The sequence below is a fragment of the Narcine bancroftii genome, chromosome 8 (genome assembly GCF_036971445.1).
Source record: "Narcine bancroftii isolate sNarBan1 chromosome 8, sNarBan1.hap1, whole genome shotgun sequence".
NCBI classification, from domain to species: domain Eukaryota; kingdom Metazoa; phylum Chordata; class Chondrichthyes; order Torpediniformes; family Narcinidae; genus Narcine; species Narcine bancroftii.
The window spans coordinates 136,895,213-136,919,230 of NC_091476.1; the positions used below are offsets into that span (position 1 = coordinate 136,895,213).

At 41.9% G+C, this 24,018-nt stretch overlaps 1 protein-coding gene across 10 annotated transcripts in view; it reads left to right on the forward strand.

Annotated features, from left to right (window-relative positions):
• Positions 1-24,018, forward strand: part of LOC138741221 (proprotein convertase subtilisin/kexin type 7-like) — a 212,016-nt gene that overhangs the window by 62,342 nt on the left and 125,656 nt on the right. For all 10 annotated transcript variants that reach the window (XR_011343405.1, XR_011343402.1, XR_011343403.1 and 7 more), the window contains exon 8: positions 1,771-1,871. Coding sequence is in view for 6 of the 10 variants with exons in the window: in XM_069894960.1 (XP_069751061.1) it covers positions 1,771-1,871 (101 nt within the window). In the remaining 4 variants the exon portion in view is untranslated. The remainder of the gene's footprint in view (positions 1-1,770; positions 1,872-24,018) is intronic.

The following is a 24,018-nucleotide window of genomic DNA, read 5'->3' on the forward strand; positions in this document are numbered from 1 at the left end:
TATTTGAAATGTTGGCTCTTTTTGAATGTACAAGATACTGAACCAAGTGACTGAAAATATAATTAACTTCTCAGTCTTTTCCTTGAATCCAAGCATATATTTCAGATTGAAGTATCCACTGAAAATGAACAATAGCAAAAAGAGTAGTTTTAACTGCTTGCATCAAAAATCTCTGGTGCCCAATTGCTCTGTATTAATTTATTGAGACTTATAAGTGGAGAATACAATTATGTCAAGGAAGATCAAGCAGTTTGTATGAAAGAAATTACATTAGAATTTTCTTGTGCTTCCTGCAATCTGTTTAGGTTTACTGAAGAGGACGTTGAGCTTTAAACTCGATAGATTAGGAAAGAGAGAGAAAATTAGAGTGATGAAATAACAATTTTCAACCCTGTCGTGATCCACCCATGTCAATGTGAGGGCCTGCATATCTACTTCCTCAAAAACCTGTGGAAATATTCCATTTTACCTGCAACCCTTAACAACTTCTGCAGGTGAAAGTATCCTATCAGGCTTCATTGCTGCCTGGTACAGGTACTACTCTGCCCAAGACCGCAAGAAACTGCAGAGAGTTGTGAGTGCAGCTCAGACCATCACACAAGCCCTCTTCAACGGCTCCATCTATATTTGCCACTTCCTTGCAAGAGCAGACAACATATTGAAAGACTCATACCTCCCTGGCCATACTCTCTTCACCAATATCCCCCCCCCCTTTCCCATCAGAAAAAAAGATTCATAAGTGTGAGATCACACACCACTAGATTCAAGACAGTTTCTTTCTTGCTATCTCTGTAACTGCATTTATGTGCCTTGCATGCTGCACTAGGCATGGAATGTCTAACTGGACTGCTCGCAAAACAAAATCTCATCACTGCACCTTGGTGAATGTCTCAATAAACTTGAATTTCAACAGAAACAAGGTGCATCACAGGAATGTGATCCAACAAAAAAAAATGGCAGACAGCTATATAAAGAGATACCAAAATTGATGGCAACAGATTGGTCAAAGTGGAGGGTTTTAGGGAGCATGTTAATAAGAGTTAGAGTGGTTTTAGAGGGATTTCCAGAGTTTAAAATCTTGAAGACACAACCTTCAATAGGGTGTGTAGAAGATCAGGATTTGGGGTTGATTAAAAAGCAGTGTGTTCCAAAGGTTCTGCACAGATGGAGATCACGGTAAATACTGATAGCTGATGTTAACATGAAGGAACAGGTACCATAATTTCAATAGAGGGGCAGCACTGTTGCGTAGCAGTTAGCGCAATGCTGTTACAGTGCCAGCTACTGGGACCGTGTTCGAATCCTGCACTGTCTGTAAGGAGTTTGTTCGTTCTCCCCATGTCTGCATGGATTTCCTCCGGGTGTACCAGTTTCTTCCTACCCTTCAAAAAAAAGTAACAGGGAGTAGGTCAATTAGGTGTAATTGGGTAGCATGGATTCGAGTGCTGAAAGGGCATCTTAATGTTCTGTGTGTCTAAATAAATTTAAACATAGTTATATTGTCATTAGGATGTGGGACAGGAAAAGGCCCTTCAGCCCATGTGCCTGCAAAACATTCTCATACATTTTTACATGAAATTGATAAATAGCAATCATTAGTTGCTGCAGGCACATTTTTGGTTTAAACTATATATACCTGTAATTATTATTTATTGCTCTGTTTTGAAAAGCTGAGGTGCTGTGATTTAACTCCTGGTGCTGAGCCTATTGTCAAGAACTGTGTTCCGAGGTTCTTTGGCTCTGATCTATCTCTGTTCGGTCTCTTTCCAGGGGCGGTGGATGAAGAAGGTCACATGCCGTTCTATGCAGAAGAATGTGCCTCCATGCTGGCAGTCACCTTCAGCAGTGGGGACAAGATGATGAGAAGCATTGTAAGTTTGCGCAGAGTTACTGTCTCCTTCCTTAAAACAGCTCAAGGGAAAGATCTTGTCCCACTTTCAAGATCACTGAACTTTGTGTTTTATAAACTGATAGGAGGAATTGCAAATATTTAATACTGGGTGATATATTTCTTCCACCTTGATAGAGAAATACAGTGAACAAAGGAGCTAATAATAATGGTTAGTAGATTTGTTTGGGTTAGTGTGGCAAAGAATATTCTTGCAGTGGTCGGTCACAGACTAGTTGAGAAATAGCGCATCCCTCCTTTCCAGGATTTCCTTCAGTAGCTCTTGGCAATGCCTACATCAGAACACAGCGCTTGAAATGAGCTAAACTTTGTCGGTAATAATGACCTGAATAGATTCTGAAGCATGTCTCGACTTGTTTATCAATGCAGTTAACTCAGTGAGATCTCTGTACTCTGTATCTCCGTTTGGTTTTCTCCATTCTCAAGGCAACATGATACTTGGAGAGTGTTGTGTGAAAAGTGTGATAATTTTGCTTTTAGGTGGACGCAGGCAGTCAAGCCCTGCCCACTTTCCACCATTCTCACATTGAAGCCCAGAGTCCAGATAGAATAGAATTGACTATTTACCACATGCGCGGAAATGCAGCGGGAAGACTAGTTTTGTGTGGTATCCAGCCAATCAGAATCAGAATTTATTGTCATGAACATGACATGAAATTTGTTGTTTTTATGGGAGCATAACAGGGTAAATATGGCTATAAATTACATTTAAAAATAAATGAATTAGTACAAAATAAGAGAAAATGAGCTAGTGTCTGCAGTTCACTGTCCATTCAGAAATCAGATGGCAGAGGGGAAGAAACTGTCCTTGTCTCACTGGGCGTTCGTCTTTAGGCTCCTGTACCTCCTTCCCGATGGTAGCAGAGTGAAGAGGGGCATGAACTGGGTAATGAAGATCCTTGAGGATTGAGGGTGCTTTCTTAAGACACTGCCTCTTGTAGATGTCCTTGATGGAGTGAAGATTGATGCCAACGATGAGTTCACAACTGTCTGCATTTTTTTTTCTGTCTTGTGCATTGGCACCTCCATACCAGACATTGATGCAACCAGTCAGAATGCTCTCCATCATAGAAATTTGCAAGAATCTTTGGTGCCTCATTCCCAAGGAAGGGGTCATTTCTGAAATACTGAATACCTTGTATTTCGTAGAGTTTCTCCAGCCCTTTTGTACATTGCTGTCTGTTTAACCATTCATATCTAGCATTTGTTTTTAATATTTGACAATTTGTTGGCTTTTTTACTTCTATTTTGAAAAATGACCCCGACATTATATATGTTTCTAAATTTTTGTAATAAAGGACAAAAGGAATGGAGCAATCTGTCTTTTTTTTTTACTCTGCCCTTCGAAAGGGGAAAATCATTACCCTTTTCCTGACAACACGGGACCATTTCAGCCCCATACGTCCGGGGTGGCACCTTACTTCCACCGTTCTCCTGTAAAGTCGTCTTCTCCCATTCCCATCCCCCCCCCCCCCCCAATTCTGCCACTTACCAGCACAACAGGGAAAATGTACGATGTTCCACAGTGTTCAATTAACTTAAGCACAATAATCTTTGGGATGTGGGACAAACCCTGTGGGTGACAGGGAGAATTTGGAAACTCTGTGACATTATTATCAGAGGTTACAATTTGAATCCATGCAGCATCAGCAGGCTCGACCTGCTGTATTGTTGAGCCACTGGGAATTAATTTTTCATTGGGCGGGGGAGCAGTAAGGCACCAACTTGATGATAGAGTGAGGGAGGGTTAGACAGATCGAGTAATGCTGAGGAATGTTTGTCCATGTGGGACAAATGCACAAGGTTAAGGTCCTCCCCAACAACACAGTACTCCCTCAGTAAGGCTGGGATCCCAAAGTAAGTGTAACCACAACCCACAGTTATCTTCGTGGTTTTACCACCAACTGAGCAAAAAGTTAAGATTCTTCAGAGAGGTTTCATGTTAGGTTACTCAGACATTTAACGTTACGCGCAAGAGTTTGCTTTCTATAAAAGCAAAAGCAGTGCCGCGTTCTTAAACTCGAAAGCATTTGTACTTCCATCTCATTCCTCTAGAACTTGATAATGTCATTAAAGTTCAGCTGCAGGCCTAATTAGGCAAAGGTTTTTTGGAGCGTTGGATTGCAGAGATTTACTTCGTGAGGTTTTTCTGCCACTGTCTGTTTACTGTCATATGGTCACCCATTTCACAGATTTGGAAAGTGTACCTCACTGGCAGTCTTTCAGGCCTTGAATTAACTGAGAGTTAAATGGGATGGAAAATCTCATTTCAAATTTTTCTGGAAAGGTCAATGTGTGGATTAAGCAGGATATTATTTATTTAAGACGGTATAAATAAGAAATTGAATTTGGCATGACAGTCTGAAATTCCATTTTTCAGATGTCAACCTACTTTTAAAAAAATTTCTAGTTCATTAGCTGTGATTCACATTGCAGCCTGCCTTTGAAATTTGAAAACTTTGTTTCACAACCAGAATAAGTCCATTTTTGGCAGCGGTGCTCACTGTTGAGAATCCTTGGATCCTCACTGCTGACAGTGGACAACCCTTCAGACATTTCGTTTCCACATTCAAAACTGGAGTCTCGAAACCTGTTGCAGTAATCCCATGAATCAGTGTTATCCTGCAATGACCTTGTTTTGTGCCAGGTTTGCCACAAGCTGTATTTGAGTAGGAATGGTGGAGCTGATTCCTCAAAGGCCCAAAGATTCAGCTTTAATACTGCCAGTGAACCTGTGGAATTTGCATATTTTCTCCGTGACCAAGTGGGTTTCTCTAGGATGATCCAGATTTTTTTTAACCACCTCCAAAAGTTGTGCAGGTTGGCAAGTTAATTTGTCACTACAACTTTCCCCAGTAACTGAGTGAGTGGTGGAATCTGGTGGTGGGGGATAGTTCATTACAACCATTCTCAATGGTGGCTGTACACCCCCACCCCCCACTCCTTCCCTCCCCCCTCACTCCTAGAAGCCACAGCAGATTTAGGGAGAGGGCCACAGACTGAAATCAAAGTATTTTGTATTTTATTTATGTCGTCAGTAGGAGAGAATTATTGAAGAAGTCAACTAAACGACTGCTTCACAAGGAAGTGGGCCAATAAACTTTGAGGAGAGTCCTAAGAGGGCCATAGCTTAAAAAAAAGGTGGAGAATGGCTGGTTTAGAAGGAATTTTATTGGAGGAGTGGGATTACTCTGTAAACTAGCAGGGACTGGATGGGCTGAATGTCCTCCTTCCATTATTGGAAGGAAGTATGGAAACTCCAGGAGGGTTTGCAAACTAATTGTTATTCAGTGATCTCTCCAGGGAACAAGGTGGGTGAGAGAAAGATGGTTTATATGAAGGTTCCCTTAGTCAGCTGATCTAATTTCCCCCGCCCCACCCCCCATAAACTGCCACATGGAACAAGCCCTTTGGCCCAACTGACCAAGGTGGCATTCTGGGCTAGTCCAGTATGATGGAAGGTTGATACAAGTAGGAAATGACAAATATATATTTCCAGTAAGCAACCGAAAATAAAAAACGGAGTTAGAAATGTGAGATAATGTATGAAATAGGAGCAGGAATCTGTGACGCCCTGGTCACAGCTCCCCTTGTCCGTCTTTTTACTAGAACCCGTCCATTCCCAGACTATACAAAAATCTATTCAGCTGGGTATTAAATGTATATAATGAGGCAGCTTCTACTGCTTCCTTAGGCAGAGAATTACTTAGATTCAAGGATTGCAATTGCTATTTATCGGTAGCTGTTCCCAACCTGATTCCGTATTGGTCCAAGTGGATAGATGAGCAAGTGGAATCTGGTTTTCTGACCTATGAGCAGAAACTATCCAATCTGCATCTCTTTGCTCCACTTTAAGCCATCAATCCAAAAAAAAATGGTCATTAATATTTAAAATTCAGCAAACTGGCAATTTGCTTTTTTTCTACTAGTGCAATTGTCAAAGCAGTTTAAAAATCTGAAGAACTTCACCACTTGACAACGTCTGCCTTTCACTGTCTCTCCTTTTCAGCATGACGTCACTGCTGCTCATTTAGTCTGGATTATCACCAGTTTGGCACTGAAATTGTGTATATACTAAAAAAAAAGTTTTATTTTTGTAACCCAGAGAGCATAATGCCGATTTTGATTCGGGGTTATTTTGAATAGTTCATGTTAGAATTTGAGATATCTTTGCCGAGCATTATTTTTCTATCTTTTGGGTAAAGTTTCTTTCTCTGTCCCTGTCCGGCTCGCACTCATTTATCCTCCTCTTCTTTGGCTATCTCACCCCCCGCCCATCCCCACATCTCCCCATCTCTTTTTTCTTCCCATCTCTTTCTCCCCCTCTGCCCTCTTCTTCCTTCTTGGGGATGGCACGGGTGGCAGTTAGTACAATGCCTTTACAGCAATGGGGACCGGGATTTGAATTCCACGTTATCTGTAAAGAGTTTGTACATTCTCCCTGGGTCTGTGTTGGTTTTCTCTGGAGTCTCCGGTTTCTTTCTTCTACCCCCTTCTCTACCCCCCTTCTACCCCACCTCTACCTCCTCTTCTCCCCTCTACCTCCCCCCTTCTCCCCCTCTACCTCCCCCCTTCTCCCCCTCTACCTCCCCTTCTTTTCTCCTCACCGCCCTCTCTTCCCTGTTACTATTTGGCCATGTATTTGAATAAAGTACAAGGATGAAATGTTTCTGGCAGAATAAGGAGACGCTGAATATTTGTAAGCCATGTCTGGCCATCTGGAATGGCATGTGTGCAGTTTTACCATCACCATTTGTGGTCCTACTGGATTCCTCACTCTCACCGACATTAATCACACTGGGATCAAAAACGAATCATGAACAAATATAATGAAAGTTCCACATGTGCTGCAGTTTAACTGATCGAGGTGGGACTGGCTGAATAAGCAGGATGTGGATGTATTTATAACTTAATTATGATAAATAGACCTATGATTTCTTTTTTCACTGCCAATCTCCCCCCCACTTTGCTCAATCCTCCTGCTGTCAGATGTGGTTTCGGAAATCCTGACATCAGTCTGGCCTCATTGCAGCAGTCACTTTTATGATTTTTTTTTTTCTGCAGAGTTTGGGGGAATAAGTGGGGATTTGAACTCGATTGAATTCTTTTTTCATATGTGTATTTCCTGAACATTCCTAAAGATGTGCTGCTGCCAAATCCTGCACCACTCTTCATGTAAAACAATATTTTCTTGAGAATGCAGAAAAGTTATGGAGAAGTTTAGTATGTCCTGCAACATTCATGGGAGACAATGATGTATGATATATGCTTTAGGTCTGAGCCCTTTGTCAAGGTATGGGCTTGATGAATGGCTTAGGCCTGAAACATTGGTTGTATATTTTTGCTTCCTGTGGACGATGTGAGATCTGCTGAGTTTCTTTAGGACTTTTGTGTATTTATAACAGTCATAATGTCTGCAGACTTGATTCACCCCACACCTTCTTGATAAGCTTTCTTGGTAACTAATGGCTTGAATTTTATTTGAGTTGGTCAGTGCCTCAAATGCATCGTCCACGAGTGTCCCCTCACCCATCATGCCCAGGACCAAGCTGTCCCTGGGTCATCACGCAACTCCCAATAGCTTCAAGGACTTCCTATCACAGCTGTTATGAGCAGTCTGCAGGTCGTGTCCAGGCCTCAAATGGTGGAAACTGTGTATTCTCACAGTGTTCTTCATCATGCTGGCTTCTAATCACCTCAAATGTGGCTTTGGAGTCAAAGAACAGAGCATGGCTAGTGATGGAGTCAAGAAAGTGGGGAGTGGTGTGTGTGTGGTCAGGAGCCTGGACAGAGAGTAGAGACTGATAGATGGAGAGGAACTGAGGTTGGGAACCTGGGGGGCCAGAGCAAGGCTGCTAATACATGCATTTTCAATGATTCATGGCCTGGTTTAATCTCAGAACATAGTTGGGATTCAAATCTGGAGACCAGAGTGTGGCTGAGAATTTGAGTAAGAATGTATAGGAAGAGGGACAGTGTGCGACACACTGTTTATATTGGTTAATAAAGTTAAAGATATCACCTTAATCACTTTGTCGAGTTGGCCTGAATATAGTCTCCATTGCAGGCTACTTATTCTGTTGCAGAAGGTGGCCTTTCAGCTCACTGGATCCATGTCAGCTCGCAATAGAGTAACCACATTACCCCTAGTCTTCCACTTATTTCCCTGTACCCTTGCAATCTATACTTTCTCAATTTCCCACTGCTTCCTCTTTAATTTTTCTTGCCCTTGACTTACATTTACAATACAATTTACAGTAGCTCACTGAACTACCAGCACATTTTAGATATATAGGAGGAAACTGGAGCACCCAGAGGAAAACCAAGTAACATGGGGAGAATGTGGGCATGTTTCCAAGCTCCTAGTGTTCCTCCTTCAAGAGCCTATAACACATTGAGAGCATTGTAATATTGCTGATCTTCACTGCTGGGCTTACTCCAGTGAAAACCCTTTTACATTTGTCATTTGGCATGATGGAGTTTGAGAAGTGAGGCAATCGATGCCAAAGTACTTACCAACTTCCTTTATTACACCAAAAGCTTGATTCTGATCTAAAGATTTAATTAAAAAGGACAATGTTTTAGGTGTGGTGAAGATGTAGTAGTTTTTATACATTCAACGTGGTCTTGTCCCAATGCATGTCCCTTTTGGGTGACTATAGGTAACTTTTTGGAACAAGTTACAGGAGTTTTTTTCCTGTTAAATCCTGATTTATTTTTATTGGGAAATATTGAAGGTTCAAATCCTAAACTGAAATTATCAGTTTATCAATTGAAATTGGTTAAATAGGCATTAGCGGTAGCAAGAAAATGTATTGCAATTACTTGGAAATCGGATACATCTTTAACTATGCCAAGGTGGCATGCTGAAATTCAAAGTTGTATTCCTTTGGAAAAAAAATTGCTTATAATTTAAGAAATAAATATTTTATGTTTTTACAAATCTGGCAACCGTATTCTCAAATAATGGGATTAAATTAAATTAGTTTTATCCCACTAGCCTTGCAGAATCCTCCTCTGTATGTTTATGTTAGAACTGATGAATTGTACTTCATGACCTCTCTCTCTGCAATCCTGTACCCAGCTGCTACAAGCTATGGCTCTGCAGAGCCTATAGTATAGGAGAGGTTATAGCTGCATGCAGGTTAGCTCAGAAAGAACACACTATACCCCAGAAAGAATGACACGAACCCCAGCTGAGTATAGTTAACACTGAGCTTTATTGGGCTCACAGCCCTGCTCTTGTTCTCAAACTGAGGGATGTGGTCAAAGCCCCCTCAGCGCTGATTGGTGCATATGCTTGATAGGCCAGTTAGGCTCCTTTAGTTGTGGCTAATTGGAGGGCAGTGCCGCAGGCCTCATGCAGACTGCTGGATCATTGCATTCGTCCATTTTGTGAGGCTTCCCGAGGGGGCTGCGAGGGGCCACCACAATCCAAAGATTTTTTTTAACTTTCTCTTTTCTTTCTTATCTTTTTATACATATCAACTTTTTCATTGTTTTCAATTTGTATACTTTTTTTTCTTGGGTGGGGGGTTGGTTGGGTAGGAGGGAGGGGTTTTGGGGTGGGGTGAAAACCATCATGTATGTAATTAATTTGCTTTCTTTGATATCTGTATTAGTATAATAATTGTAGTTACTGCATGGATAGAATATTAAAAAAGATCAATTAAAAAGTTATACCTGCTCGAGCGTTAGAAATAAGGAAGGTTTTCAAAACAAAAATTACAATCCAGCCAGCACTCTTGCTTGGAATTTTATTTTTGATGATTCCTAGCTAAGAGGCCAGGCCCGAAATGCTGGTTACCCTTTACTTCCCATGGATGCCAGGTCACCTGCTGAATTTCTCCAGTTCATTTGTGCATTGCACTTGACGCCAGCATTTGCAGATTTTCTTGTTTAACTCGGGTGCTGTCTGTATGGAGTTTTAAATGTAAATTTTAAATTTATTTACAGCACAGTACAAGCTGATTCCAGCCATTTAAAACCATGGCGCCCAACTCCACACAAATTACCCTACAACCCTGTATGTTTTTGATGGGTGGGAGCACCTGGGGAAAACCCATGCAAACACAGGGAGAACATACAAACTCCTTACAGACAGCACCAGATTCGAATGTTAACCATTTGCACATCCTTCCTGTGCTGTACCCAGGTGCTCCTGCATATTTGCACAGCTCAAAGAAGTGTGGATCGCTAGTTTTATTGGCCAGTGCACTGTTAGCCAAAATCAGACACACACAAAGATAAAGACTGTACAACAGGCTTTAATCCACAAAGACTTCCACAGACCCAGGCTGGCTGTGGCTGCAGCAACTCTTGACTGAGGCCTCGGGAGGCCAGCGCAGGCTTATATCCCGGAGGGTGATTGACAGCCGACCAGGTGTTGTCTTGTCCCCTTACACTCCTGCAGGTACAGAGGTTTCCCCCTGCAGTAGGCTGGTGGTGTACCACCACAACTTCTGATGTAGGTCAGTGAGGAAGCAGGTTTCCTCATTAACAGCGCAGGTGTAATGGGTAAATGCACTCAGAGTGCATACCAGCTCCTAGACTGAGAGGAACAAAGGCATTTCTGTTTCATGCCCAGGTTACATTTGAAGTTCAATATTTGAACAAGGTGCTATCAGTTTCCATGGAGATATAAAATTATTGCTTTAAGTCAGCTCCACCTGAGAGGCTGATGAAGTGAATCAGTCTGTCCTGCTGGCAAAGATAGGATGTTGTCCAAGATTAGTCATCAAACAGTTTGGCTCTTGTGTGGGAGTCCTTATCACAGACAATGGCTGGCAAAATTTCCCCAGAGAAAGAGGCTGCTCTTTCAGGACCCAATCTGACCACAGCCAGTCTGACCCTAACCCTACTATCTGGTGCACGATTGTGCAGTACAGAGGATGTGTGCAATAATGCGAACCTTTCTGACTCAGATAATGTGCTGAGCCAAGCTGGTAAAATCTTACCACCCCCAACCCCACACGCTTTAGGAGAATATAGATCAGATCATAAATGTCCCCCAATGTTAATGCATTGTAAACTCAGTTGCTAGCAGTGGGGGTACTTCTCCACATAGTAACCCAAACCATCATCACTCTGGTTGTAGTCTGATGTGTTTTCATTCATAACTTCTCAGTCCCTTCAGGCCCATTCAAAATGCTTTGTAAAATGGGGTTAACAGGACAATTTACTTGGTTGAAGACCCAGGTACAGGGCTATTTGAAAGGGCCGAACTGGGCAAGCTGGTCAAAATCTACCTGGATCCCAGACCTACCTTGGAGGTGGTCAGGGAACCCAGTAAAACTTACCCGGCTGTCCTGCTCCGCCTATGCGAAAGGGGAAATGGCTCACCCAGTCACTCTGGAACTTCAGACAGAAAGAACACAGGGAACAGGGGATTCCTGCGTCACTCACCATGCCAATGAAGGGGTGAGATCCCCCTTAAATTGCTGGTTGGCGATTTAACAGGTAGGTTAGGCTGCTATTTGAAAGATACAGGAGGCACACTACCCAATAATCTCACCCGGGTCCCAGGAGGGCCTCCCAGGTGTTGCAATTTGAAAGTGTCTTTTCAGTACGTTATTCAGCAAGAAACTAACTGATGATAAAGGTGACGGGAGATTTGCAACTGGTAGAATTATTAGAATGTACCAGGCATGTTACAGCACCTCAATGGCAACTGGAATCGGGCTCCATCTTCTAAACATGGGATAGAGTTCTTCCTGAATTCCTTGCTGGATTTATGAGTGAATAATGAATTTCAGGGTGAATTCACTCTGAAAGGCCACATTATTTCACCTGATCAGAGAAGTTCCTTTTGTTCCACTTGTCATCCCTCCCTCATCTTCTTTGCAACAGAAACAAATTTTTTTTTCCCTCTTTTATAAAACGGAAAATTCTGGAAATACTCAACAATTCAGGTCACACCTGAGGGGAATAAAAACTGAGAAACATTTCAGTTCTCTTCCCACTGATGTGGCCCTGCATGATTTTACAGCATTTTCTGGGTTTTTTTAAAAATTGGATTTCCAGCATCTACAATTGTTATAATTTTCACCTTGTGTTTCTCTCTCAGTTCTGTCGAAGGATCTCAGACCTGAACTGTTAACTATTTCACTTTCTACTGATGCTGCTTGTCCCAACTATAAGAAAGATGGCTTTAAGCTAGAAAGGGCACAGAAAAGATGCGTAAGAAAGTTACTAGTATCGGGGGCCTGGGTTATAAGGAGAGGACAGATAGGTTGGGACTTTTTCCCCTGGATTGTCGGAGGCCCAGGGGAAACCTTTTAGGTGTCTAGTTAATCATAGTCTTGTTCCTAAAATGGAGAATCTAAACCTAGAGGGCATAGATTTAAGGTGAGGGGGAAAGATTTAAAAGGGACCCAAGGTGTACCTTGTTCACAGGGAGAGATTAATTACATGTTTGGATAATTTTTGATGGGCCTGAAGGGCACCTTCATCACACAGAGGGTGGAAAAGCTTGTGGAACAAACTGCAGAGGAAGTGGTAGGGGTGGGTACAATTGTCACATTTGAAAGACATTTAGGCTGTCTGTGGATAAGAAAAATTTTGAGGAAATGGCCCAAATGTAGGATAATAGGATGAGCTTTGGTGGCCAACTTGGCCAGTAAGGACAAGTTGGGTCAAAGGGCTGTTCTGTAAAACTCCATGATTGTGAATGACCTACTCAGGATTCCTAGGACTTTCTCATTTTATTCCATGAAAGGGAGGCAGTAAACTCCATCTGTGGAGTGGAGCCAGGTTCTGCGCATGGTTGGTGGGGAGCTGACAAAGTTGAAATCTCTGGGCTGCTAAATTGAAAAGAATCAGGACTATTTAATTTCCTCTAAGCCGCTGCTCGCTGGAGATTGTGCTACCAGCACCACCTGTGATAATTACTTGAGATTCACTGAGATAAGTCGTCTCGTTAAGAAACAGTCTGGAAGAGATTCAAGGTCAGTGCAAAAGGAAGCTGACCACTTCAGACGCTGGGTTTCAGATGAACTGAGAAATAAAACCATGATCAAGATTAGGAAAATGCCCATTCTAAATTCTGTCAGCCACATGGAAACTATAATATTTTAGAAAGACAGCTCTAAATAAATAAATCCATTATTTGCAGAACATAATTACTTTTCTCTGGAAATGTTTCCTTGTCTTTTTTTTTAAATTTTTTATTTTTCACACCATAAATCACATTAGCCATGATATACACTATTTCTTTTTCACACATATACAGTGACTTTTTCTCCCCCCCCTCCCTCCTCCCAAGCCACCCCCCCACCCCCCCCCTGTCATCCATTTTAGGTATACAATCTAGGTTGCATTAAGCCAGTCAGACAATGTTGTCATTCAACAAAAATACACCAGAAATTCTACTGAGTCCATTCTTTTCTTTCCTTCTCCTTCCATCAACTTAGGTAATGTTTGTCCCCGGTAGGTTTTCGCTATTGTATTTAATGTAAGGCTCCTATACTTGTTCGAATATTTCAATATTATTTCTTAACCTAAATGTTATTTTTTCTAATGGAATACATTTATTCATTTAAATTTAGTAGTTTCTTCCTTTTAATTTGGTTATGTATTCCATTAATATTTAAAGACATATAGTTCAGCGTAGCCCTTTTATATTTTGTTTATCTTCTCTTTCCGTTTTTCCATCATTACCTTTCCTCCTTTTCCATTTCTGTTTTCTTATTTTCAACTCTTTATAAGACAACATTCCTACAACATCCAACATTTTCCTTATTCTCCTATTTCTATCTTATTTATCCCCAATCTCCCCTTCCCCTCCTGAGTTGTCCTTTATCCCTTGTCGGACAACCACATCTCCCCTCTCCATTTGGATTTGCGAATCCACTCGCAAGCGTCAACTGATTTTGCAGTGACCGCTATTTCCCCCCACCCCGCCCCCCCCAGAAAAGATTTCACTTTTCATATGTTACAAAGGTCAATCTTTTAATTCCCTCCTTATTCTCTCTATTCCATTACCTTCCCTTATTAATTCTTGTCTATACTATCTATATTTTCCTCTAAGTACAGATACATTCACGTATGCACATTGTCTCTATTCACTCTTATACCTCTTTACCCGCATACATATCAATCGTGATCATTTTTACTCTCATTACCCGTCTTCATCCCTCAGTCTATTTTTGTCTTTACCCACATACATATCAATCGTGATCATTTTTACTCTCATTACCCGTCTTCCTCCCTCAGTCTATTTTTGTAATTGTTCTGCAAATTTTCGTGCTTCTTCTGGATCCGAGAATAGTCTGTTTTGTTGTCCTGGAATAAATATTTTCATTACCGCTGGATGCTTTAGTATAAATTTATACCCTTTCTTCCATAAAATCGCCTTTGCTGTATTGAACTCTTTTCTCTTCTTTAGGAGTTCAAACCTTATATCTGGATAAATGAAGATTTTTTGCCCTTTATACTCCAGTGGTTTGTTGCCCTCTCTTACTTTTTCCATTGTCTTCTCCAGTACCTTTTCTCTTGTAGTATATCTTAGGAATTTTACTACAATAGATCTTGGTTTTTGTTGTGGTTGTGGTTTAGAGGCCAATACTCTATGTGCCCTTTCTATTTCCATTTCTTGCTGTAGTTCTGGACATCCTAGGGTCTTAGGGATCCACTCTTTTATTAACTCCCTCATATTCTTGCCTTCTTCATCTTCCTTAAGGCCCACTATCTTTATGTTATTTCTTCTGTTATAATTTTCCATTGTATCTATTTTTTGAGCTAGTAGTTCTTGTGTCTCTTTAGTTTTTTTATTAGATTCCTCCAATTTCTTTTTTAAGTCCTCTACCTCCATTTCTGCTGCTACTGCCCGCTCTTCTATCTTGTCCATTTTCTTTCCCATTTCTGTTAAGGTCATCTCTATTTTATTCATTTTCTCTTCTGTGTTGTTTATTCTTTTTCTTAAATCATTAAATTCCTGTGTTTGCCATTCTTTAAATGACTCCATGCATCCTTTAATAAGAGAAAGTACCTTCTTTATCTTGCCTTTCTTTTCTTCTTCTATTTCACTGTACTCTTCCTCTTCCTCTTCTTCTTCCTCTGGGTTGGCCATCTGTTGTTTCTTTGTTGCCCTTTCCTTCTCTTCTTTCTTGTTTCTATTGTCTTCTGTGGTCCCTTCTTGCTGCAGGTGTTCTGCAGCTGTCGTTGCCAGCTGTGGAGATCGACTCCCCAGCTGGTCCCCCCTCCCGTCGGTGTGTTTTTTTTCATGCGCGGTTGCGCACTTTTTCTCGGCTCAGCGAGCCATTTTTGTAGTCCATTATCTACCGACCTGAGGGAGCGGGTTTCTCTCTCCACCGCGGGCCTCTTCGGACAGGTAAGGCCTTCACCTTTTTCCTCCTTTGTCTTCTCTTCCTCTCTTCTTACCGTTGCTTTCGATTTTTCTTTTTTTGTCGCCATCTTCTTTCCACCTTTATACTCACTTTTCTGTAACTTTTATTTCTGTGCCTTTGTGTTTTCCTTTGTTTTTCCCGACTTTTCTGGAGAGGGCTGGAGTTCACCGTCCGGCCACTACTCCATCACGTGACTCCTCCCGAAATGTTTCCGTGTCTCATGTGGTAGCAAGATTCATACGTCACATAAAAGTCTTTGGATGGGTTTATAACCATTCTGGAGTGCTGATGTTTCTTTTTAGTGGTCAACAACAGGGATAGCTATCATTTATCTGGTCGCCTTAACAAAGCAAAATTTTCCATGGAGCATAATCAAACAAAACTTGATATGGAGTCACATTAGAAGATATCAGGACAGGTGATCAAAGGTTTTTCGTGGAGCTGGGTTTTAGGGAGTCTCGGAATGGAAGAGGGGCTGAGAGTGGGAAGGACTGGGAGAGAAGTTTAAATGTCGGGTTCCAGCAGCTTAAGGCATGACTAAAATGTTGGAGCATTTAAGCTTGAGGATATTCAAGAGGCCAGAATGGAAAGAGTGCAGAGATTTGAAGGTTATAGAGCAGCAGCTATGGAGATGAGGGAAGGGAGAATCAGCTGGAGGATCAACTGTAATATTTGTCTTTTTTTTTTGCATGACTTCAAGTTGATGACATTGTTGAAGTTGTTTTCTTAATTATCACCTTTACAGACTTAGCAGATCTTTAACCTCATTTCTGCGTTTAGTATTCTTCTTCACATGAAATCAGTGGGCACCACTTTCTGGGAAACTTGTGGGTTTGAGTATCATCTGCACACTTGGACGGTCATCTAAATTGAATGTCCAGTGTTGAACTGTTTGGAGTTCTGCACTCTCACAATTGTTTTTTTTCTCGGGTGAGATGTAGAAACCCCATCTGCCCTCTGAGCCAGTTGTAACAATCTGATATGGTTTCTTCAGAGCAGCATAAGGAATTCCTGGATGTTCAGGGCAACCCACAGTGCATCTCTTCCATTGCTTCCATTGCCTTTTGTGGGAACTGGTGGGGGATATTTAACCGTAGTATTTGCCAACATGTCGCAATAACTTCATTCCAAATCATGTTTTAGTATATTGTCAAGATCACCAAGATGCAATTACATAGTTTGTCAGAGGCATTTCATTGATTATGAAATGTATTTGGTTCCCCTGAAACTTTTAAATCTTTCAAAAGTTTGTACGTGTCACTTTCACTGCTGTAAAATGAATTGCATTCTAATGTTTCGGGGATGCAATAAAGCACAACTGAAATGCAAGCTCTTTTTTTTCCCCATTGCCTGCACTTAGAGACTTGTATCACCCTCCATGCCTCTGGCTTTGAAGTTAAACAGGAGAATCTGCATACACAGGAAAAACTTGCTAGATCGCAGCATCCACAGGAATAAAAGGTAGCCAACATTTACCTAAAGTGTTAACCTGCCACGTTGGTTACTCTTTACCTCCTATGGATGCTGGGTCACCTGCTAAGTTTCTCCAGCACATTTGTGTATCGCACTCCTCCAGCTTTGCCTGTCCTCCTATTCACCAGATAAAGATAGCTTCCCCAACTATCCTCCATGAGACATTTCACCCCCCACCCACCGCCTTTTCAAAATTTGGGAGGTCTTTGCTCAGTGAGCAGTTGCCCAGACTGTTGAATTATCAGGTGCTAATTTTGAATGTCAGTCCTCTTGTCAATTAGATGGTTGTTCGATTTCGGAACACATGATGCTTGCTGCGTAATCATTGACTCAGTTTCCTCCTCCTATAGAACACTATCAACCATTGCTAGAGAATTGCAGGCTGCATTACTTTACATTATTATTTTGTGAAGCTTTTGCCAAAAGTCATGACACTTATTCACTTATCAAGGATGCAGCTGGTGAGAATGTACAGCATGTCAAGATGACTTTGATTCTTGTGACAGAAATAACAGATAATTTGCCTTCAAGATGAGATCCCTGCTCACAGGGCATTCAGCTCTACTGCTTTCCTGTGGGGTGGTGCTAACTTTCTTTTCCAAATTGAAAACTAGGAACTCTTTGCATCTGTTTTTTTTACCGGCATGTTCCTGTGATTAAAAGTTGAACAGTAAAGAAATGGGATAAATCGTGTACTTCTAGGACATGTGTCTAGCTTGACAACACACTTTTCTCTCATACCAATGAAAATACCACCACGAGGGTCCACAGATTCGTCATTGCATGTTTGCTAATGTTGATTAATGAAGAAAAAATATCTCCACAATTATTTCCTTATGCGGTTTCGTGCAGCATATTTTGAAATCAACTCAGTATTCTTCTGCTCTTAGTGCTTTTTTCCAGTTTTCTTCTTTGTCATGTTTTGTCCCAGTTGTTCTTCATTAATAAATTCTCCTGTTTACATTTGTACTGGGAGTATCTGCATAAACTTATCAAACTATACTCAAATTCACCAGACAGTGACTACACCCCTCAACCTCTCCAGAGAAAACAACTGAAGTTTGTCCAACCTCTCCTTCATACCCTCTAATCCAGATATCATCCACTGAAATTTCTCCTGTGCCCTTTCCAAAGTCTTCAGATCCTTCCTGTAATGGGGCAACTGCTCCAGTGCATGAAAGCACAGTAACCAATGTGTGTTCAGCACCTCAGTTAGCAAGGAGGTCAATGGCTGGATGACTCACTTTAATGCTGTTGCTTGGCCAACTCACCAGGCAGCGACAAGGGGAAATCTTTTATGTGCTGTTGGGTTGGGGGGTGGGGTAGTCAGTAGTTTTATTATTGCACCTCGAGCTGCTCCCTCCAACAATCCAGCTTGGGAACCTCAAATGTAGTCTGTATTTATGGCTCTGCAGTGAACCCATGACCTTCAGACTCAAAGGTGTAAGATCTAGTGGAGGGAAGGATGTTTAGAAGCCGGAGATTCAGTGGCAGCAAGTTTACCACGCATTTTCCATGAATTGAGTGCAACAGCATCATAGGAAGAATACACGGAACAGAAATTTCTTGGAGAGTGCTGGTTTCAAACATTAATTCCCACCTGGTACGGTGGGATGCAAATTCGTACATCTGGATCAGGGGTTCAGTTGAATAAATTAGACCACTAACATGATTGTGTCATTACTGTACCCTGTGGAGAGAGTACTAGGATGATAACACACCCCCTTTCCTCATATTAAGAAGTCCTGATCAAGGTCTGTGTCTCTCTGCTGGTTATTCACACAGCTAGAAAGTATTATGGCAGAAATGCAAGCTGTTGCGATGAAGTTAAGTAGCGGTTTGTTATGGTCATCTTTTGTGCCATCTCATCCATAAAGATTTAAATGGCCCGTCTCCATCTATTAACTGAGCATTTATGTTATTGCATTTTATGCTTCCAGTTGTCAAGTGTGACCTTTTCAAGCGAGGGCTTGTGTTGTAAAAGTTCAATTGAAAATTAGTTTTCTCCTCTTACGAAGTAATGCAGGACAGACTCTCGGGGAAAATGATGCTAGATTATAGTTTCTGGTCTCAAGCTTCATGTAGCTCAGAGCCAGCTGCACTCTGTTCCATTGCAGTAATTTCTGTAAACCAACCTGAGGAACTCACTCTAATTTCGGGCAGTGATGCTTGAGTTCTGAAGGCTGACTTGCTGTTTTCACTAATTCCACAGTATAGTCAGACACCTGAATTTTTGCCACAATCTGTCTTCTGAGAATTGCTTTTTTAAAATGCATGGGAAGGGCATGTGGTTCAGACAATGGAAGTAGTGTTTCACATACTGGTTTAAAGGTGAATGAGAATGATGTTCCAAATTCCAAATCCAATAAAATGAAAGATTTAAGTTTATGGAGCATCTACCATGACCATACCAAGGAATTTTACAGCCAATGGATAAGAAAGGGGTTTCGAGGCAAATGGGCTAAATGCAGGCCAATGGGAATAGCTTGGGTGCACAACTTGGTTAGCATGAATAAGTTGGGCGGAAGGGCTTGTTTCCAAGCTGAAATGTATGACAACAAAGTCCTTCACAAGTGAGGAATAATGGAAGTCCATCTCTGTCAGAACCCCCCTCCCCCTCAACTAGCAATGTAACAATAATTAGAAAATCTTTTATTTCTTTGAGGGAGTTGCAAGAATTTAAAAAAAAATTCCAGGGTGCCAGGGAAAACCTTCCTCCTCGTTTGAAATTGTGTCATGGCATCTTTTACTCATCCCTTGAGAGTGCAGCTGAGCCTTTAGTTTGATGGCTTATTGATAGAACATTTCTGACAGTGCCACACTCCTTCAGTACAGTTCTGTGCTCACGCACCACCCCTCAGGACTGGTCTCCAACAGAACAACCCTCTCTGTCATTGCAGTTCTCTTTGATGTCTCTCTCTCTCACACTCTCTCTCTCTCTCTCTCTCTCTCTCTCTCTCTCTCCAGTGATACCTCACTAATTTGTTATTTTCTCTTCCCCCACCCACATTGGTCCTGGGCTTCCTCTGTACTGCATTCTCTCAGGACTGTCCCACTGACAGTGTAGTATTCACTCTGTTCAGTCTATCTGCACTGCCTGCTCCCTTGACACTTCCCCTCTGCAGTGTCGGCACCAAGGGGGGGGGCATTTGCGGGCAACTCCCCTCCCAACCACACATGATGACGCACCCACCCGCAGGCCAAGCCTTTAACACAAAGCTTTTTTTCATTAAAATATATTTTTATCATTAAAACTTACCAACTTATTTGTTCTCTAAATGAATTTAAATGAAATAGAAATAGGAAAGGAAAAATACATAGGTTCATGACATCAGAAGGGAAGTTGCGTTGTAATGCATGCAATATGTACATGACATCATTACCTTGGTGCTGCATTTAATAGGGGCAGTGGCGTGTGACTGGACAGTGTGCGGAGGCACGTTGGCACTGCCAGCCACCCACCACTGAGCTAGTTTTAGTGCAGAAGAGCATGCCTCCACGTGGTTATCCAATGCCCCCTGCTAACACTCATTCTGGCGTGGACTCTGCCCCTCAGTGAGTGTAGTATTTTCCAAGACACCCTTTGACCATGCACTCTTCCTTCAGTAAGGTCTTTGAACTTCTGCCTAGAGTTTGTGTTTAATGCACTGAAATCAAACTCTGCATTTGGTGACAAGAATGCTATTTGCTGAGATGTTTCTGGAAGTAAAACCTTCTCTGTGGCACTTCTAGTGATGTACTTGGGGCTCTGAAGTTTAATTGAGCTGAAACTTAGGGTAAAATAGCAGGAATTAAACCTGAGTCTTTTGTAGGTGACTAATTTAAATAATGTGCCAACATCACTATTCTGATGTACTGTTGCCATTAGAAATGTAACGGTTAATGTTGAAATGTTATTTTGAACAGCCAACCAACTCTGGGACTTGTGCTTGAATAATAATAATTATTATATGATGTACTGTTTAAATTTTCCTTATGTGGATTAGTGAGGCGTATTGCTAGAGCTTCAATTTATCAACAGGAATATTACATTACCCTTTTAATTCTTGCATGCAGATTATTGCTCGACTCATCTTGAATGTAATCATGCAGTTCTTTTAAAGATCTTCAAAAGATGGCAAAAAGAATCTTTTTGCTCTAGTTTTTAATAAACTGAATTACTCCCAGGCAGTTACTGTAACTCCTTATTCACTTGCTTTATCCACAATGGGAGTATAGTTTTATCCAATTAGCTGAAAAAATGGATTGTGTCTTTAAATAAATTGGCTTTTGTGACCTCCGAACGCTTAAAAAGTCAAAGCCAATTGAGTGTCATTATTGTAAAGTGGTCAATGCAACAGCAGAATTGCATAAAACTATGTAACAATGGTTAGTAAATCTGCTTTAGAGACATTTGGATCACAAATTTGCGCCAGTTTTTATGGGAGATAAGCTTTGAATTTGTTGAACTCCAACTGCAGCGTTTTTCCTGGTCAAATGAAGGAGTTGACAGAGGATGAACGGAACTGCTTTCAACATCCTTTCAAAGATCCAAAGATACTGCACTGTCTGTAAGGCTCTGAAATGTCTGCCTTTGTTTGATGGTCGAGTTAAAACACAATGCTGGAGAAACCCAGTGGTCAAACAGCATGCTTTATGTAGGAAAGATAAAAAAATACACAACCAATGTTCTGGGGCTGAGTCTTTCATCGAGCTGTGAGCAAAATGTGGGCAGATACCTGAATAAATTGGTGGGGGAGAAGCACAGGCTCAGGAACACAAAACATGAACAAAATAAATCATGACTGAATATAAGAAAATTGTTCTCATTTGTGGAGCAACAGGTCAACAAATTGTTAACTGCAATTAGAGTAAAACACCTGTAAAGCACCTATAGGGATTGTTAGATGGCAGATGTGAATTTTCCAGTTGCTTTAGATTGCACTCCAGTTTTAAACTTCAGTATATTTTTCTGTGATTTTTTTTTTGGTGTAAGTTGCTTGAAGCTGCCAGTTTAACAGGTTTTATTGTATAGTATTTCAGTCAAGGGCAATCGAATATTGTTCTGATGGGTTTAAGAATGAATCAATAGTGTACTTTTATTTATTGGATTATTATCATAAATTAAGCACATCATCATTAATTGAGGATAGAAGTACTTGTCTGGGAATATGAAAACAAGCGGTTCTGGCATTTTTCAAATTGAGGTCCTTGCTCTTCATCATACTTACACAAACATTGTTGGGGTGTCAAACAATACTGTTTGAACACCATTAAAAGGTAATAACAGGATATCCAGGCTTGTGTCCTCGTTTCCCCAACCAACAGAAATGGTTTTCTTGGGTAAAACACAGGATTCTGTCGACACTGTGGTTAAATGAAAAACACACAAATGCTGGAGAAACTCAGCAGGTCAAACAGTGCCTTTATGTAGCAAAGGTAAAGATACATCAACAACGTTTCGGGCTTGAGCCCTTCCCTTTTTTCCTGGTTTTCTTCGTCTTCCCTTTTGATTCCCTCTGCTATCTTGTAGACTTTGATCCAATCACTTCTTATCCTTATAAATTTCAGGGAACAGCAGGCCCTGATTCTATCTCATAATTTAACACTTGGTGTCTCTTTCTGGTGAATCTATGCAGAACTTTCTCCAAGATCAACATGTCCTACCCAACAAGTGATCTCTGGAAATGCTCACTGTAACTTGAGTTTGATCTAATCAGGACCTGGACATCTTTCTCCTGGCTTCAACCTCTGAAATGCTGGGGTTTCACATGTACAGACCATCAATTATTTAGCCCTTTTGATCAGTTCCTATACCTGTTCTTGACCTTTCAGTGATCTGTGTTCACAACCTCTCATGTGTTGCAGCCTTGAGCTCTAAGTATCATTTTACAGCTGGTAATATGTCTATTCTTTGGCTTGGCTTCGCGGACGAAGATTTATGGAGGGGGTAAAAAAGTCCACGTCAGCTGCAGGCTCGTTTGTGGCTGACAAGTCCGATGCGGGACGGGCAGACACGATTGCAGCGGTTGCAGGGGAAAATTGGTTGGTTGGGGTTGGGTGTTGGGTTTTTCCTCCTTTGCCTTTTGTCAGTGAGGTGGGCTCTGCGGTCTTCTTCAAAGGAGGTTGCTGCCCGCCAAACTGTGAGGCGCCAAGATGCACGGTTTGAGACGTTATCAGCCCACTGGCGGTGGTCAATGTGGCAGGCACCAAGAGATTTCTTTAGGCATTCCTTGTACCTTTTCTTTGGTGCACCTCTGTCACGGTGGCCAGTGGAGAGCTCGCCATATAACACGATCTTGGGAAGGCGATGGTCCTCCATTCTGGAGACGTGACCCATCCAGCGCAGCTGGATCTTCAGCAGCGTGGACTCGATGCTGTCGACCTCTGCCATCTCGAGTACTTCGACGTTAGGGATGTAAGCGCTCCAATGGATGTTGAGGATGGAGCGGAGACAACGCTGGTGGAAGCGTTCTAGGAGCCGTAGGTGGTGCCGGTAGAGGACCCATGATTCGGAGCCGAACAGGAGTGTGGGTATGACAACGGCTCTGTATACGCTAATCTTTGTGAGGTTTTTCAGTTGGTTGTTTTTCCAGACTCTTTTGTGTAGTCTTCCAAAGGCGCTATTTGCCTTGGCGAGTCTGTTGTCTATCTCATTGTCGATCCTTGCATCTGATGAAATGGTGCAGCCGAGATAGGTAAACTGGTTGACCGTTTTGAGTTTTGTGTGCCCGATGGAGATGTGGGGGGGCTGTAATCATGGTGGGGAGCTGGCTGATGGAGGACCTCAGTTTTCTTCAGGCTGACTTCCAGGCCAAACATTTTGGCAGTTTCCGCAAAGCAGGACGTCAAGCGCTGAAGAGCTGGCTCTGAATGGGCAACTAAAGCGGCATCGTCTGCAAAGAGTAGTTCACGGACAAGTTTCTCTTGTGTCTTGGTGTGAGCTTGCAGGCGCCTCAGATTGAAGAGACTGCCATCCGTGCGGTACCGGATGTAAACAGCGTCTTCATTGTTGGGGTCTTTCATGGCTTGGTTCAGCATCATGCTGAAGAAGATTGAAAAGAGGGTTGGTGCCAGAACACAGCCTTGCTTCACGCCATTGTTAATGGAGAAGGGTTCAGAGAGCTCATTGCTGTATCTGACCCGACCCAAACCTCAAAGCAAAGCTCGACGATGCAACCCGCCTCACGGACCCGTCCCCTGAAACCCTCTGGGATCAGTTGAAGACTACCATACTGCAATCCACTGAAGAGGTACTGGGCTTCTCCTCCAGGAAAAACAAGGACTGGTTTGACGAAAACAGCCAGGAAA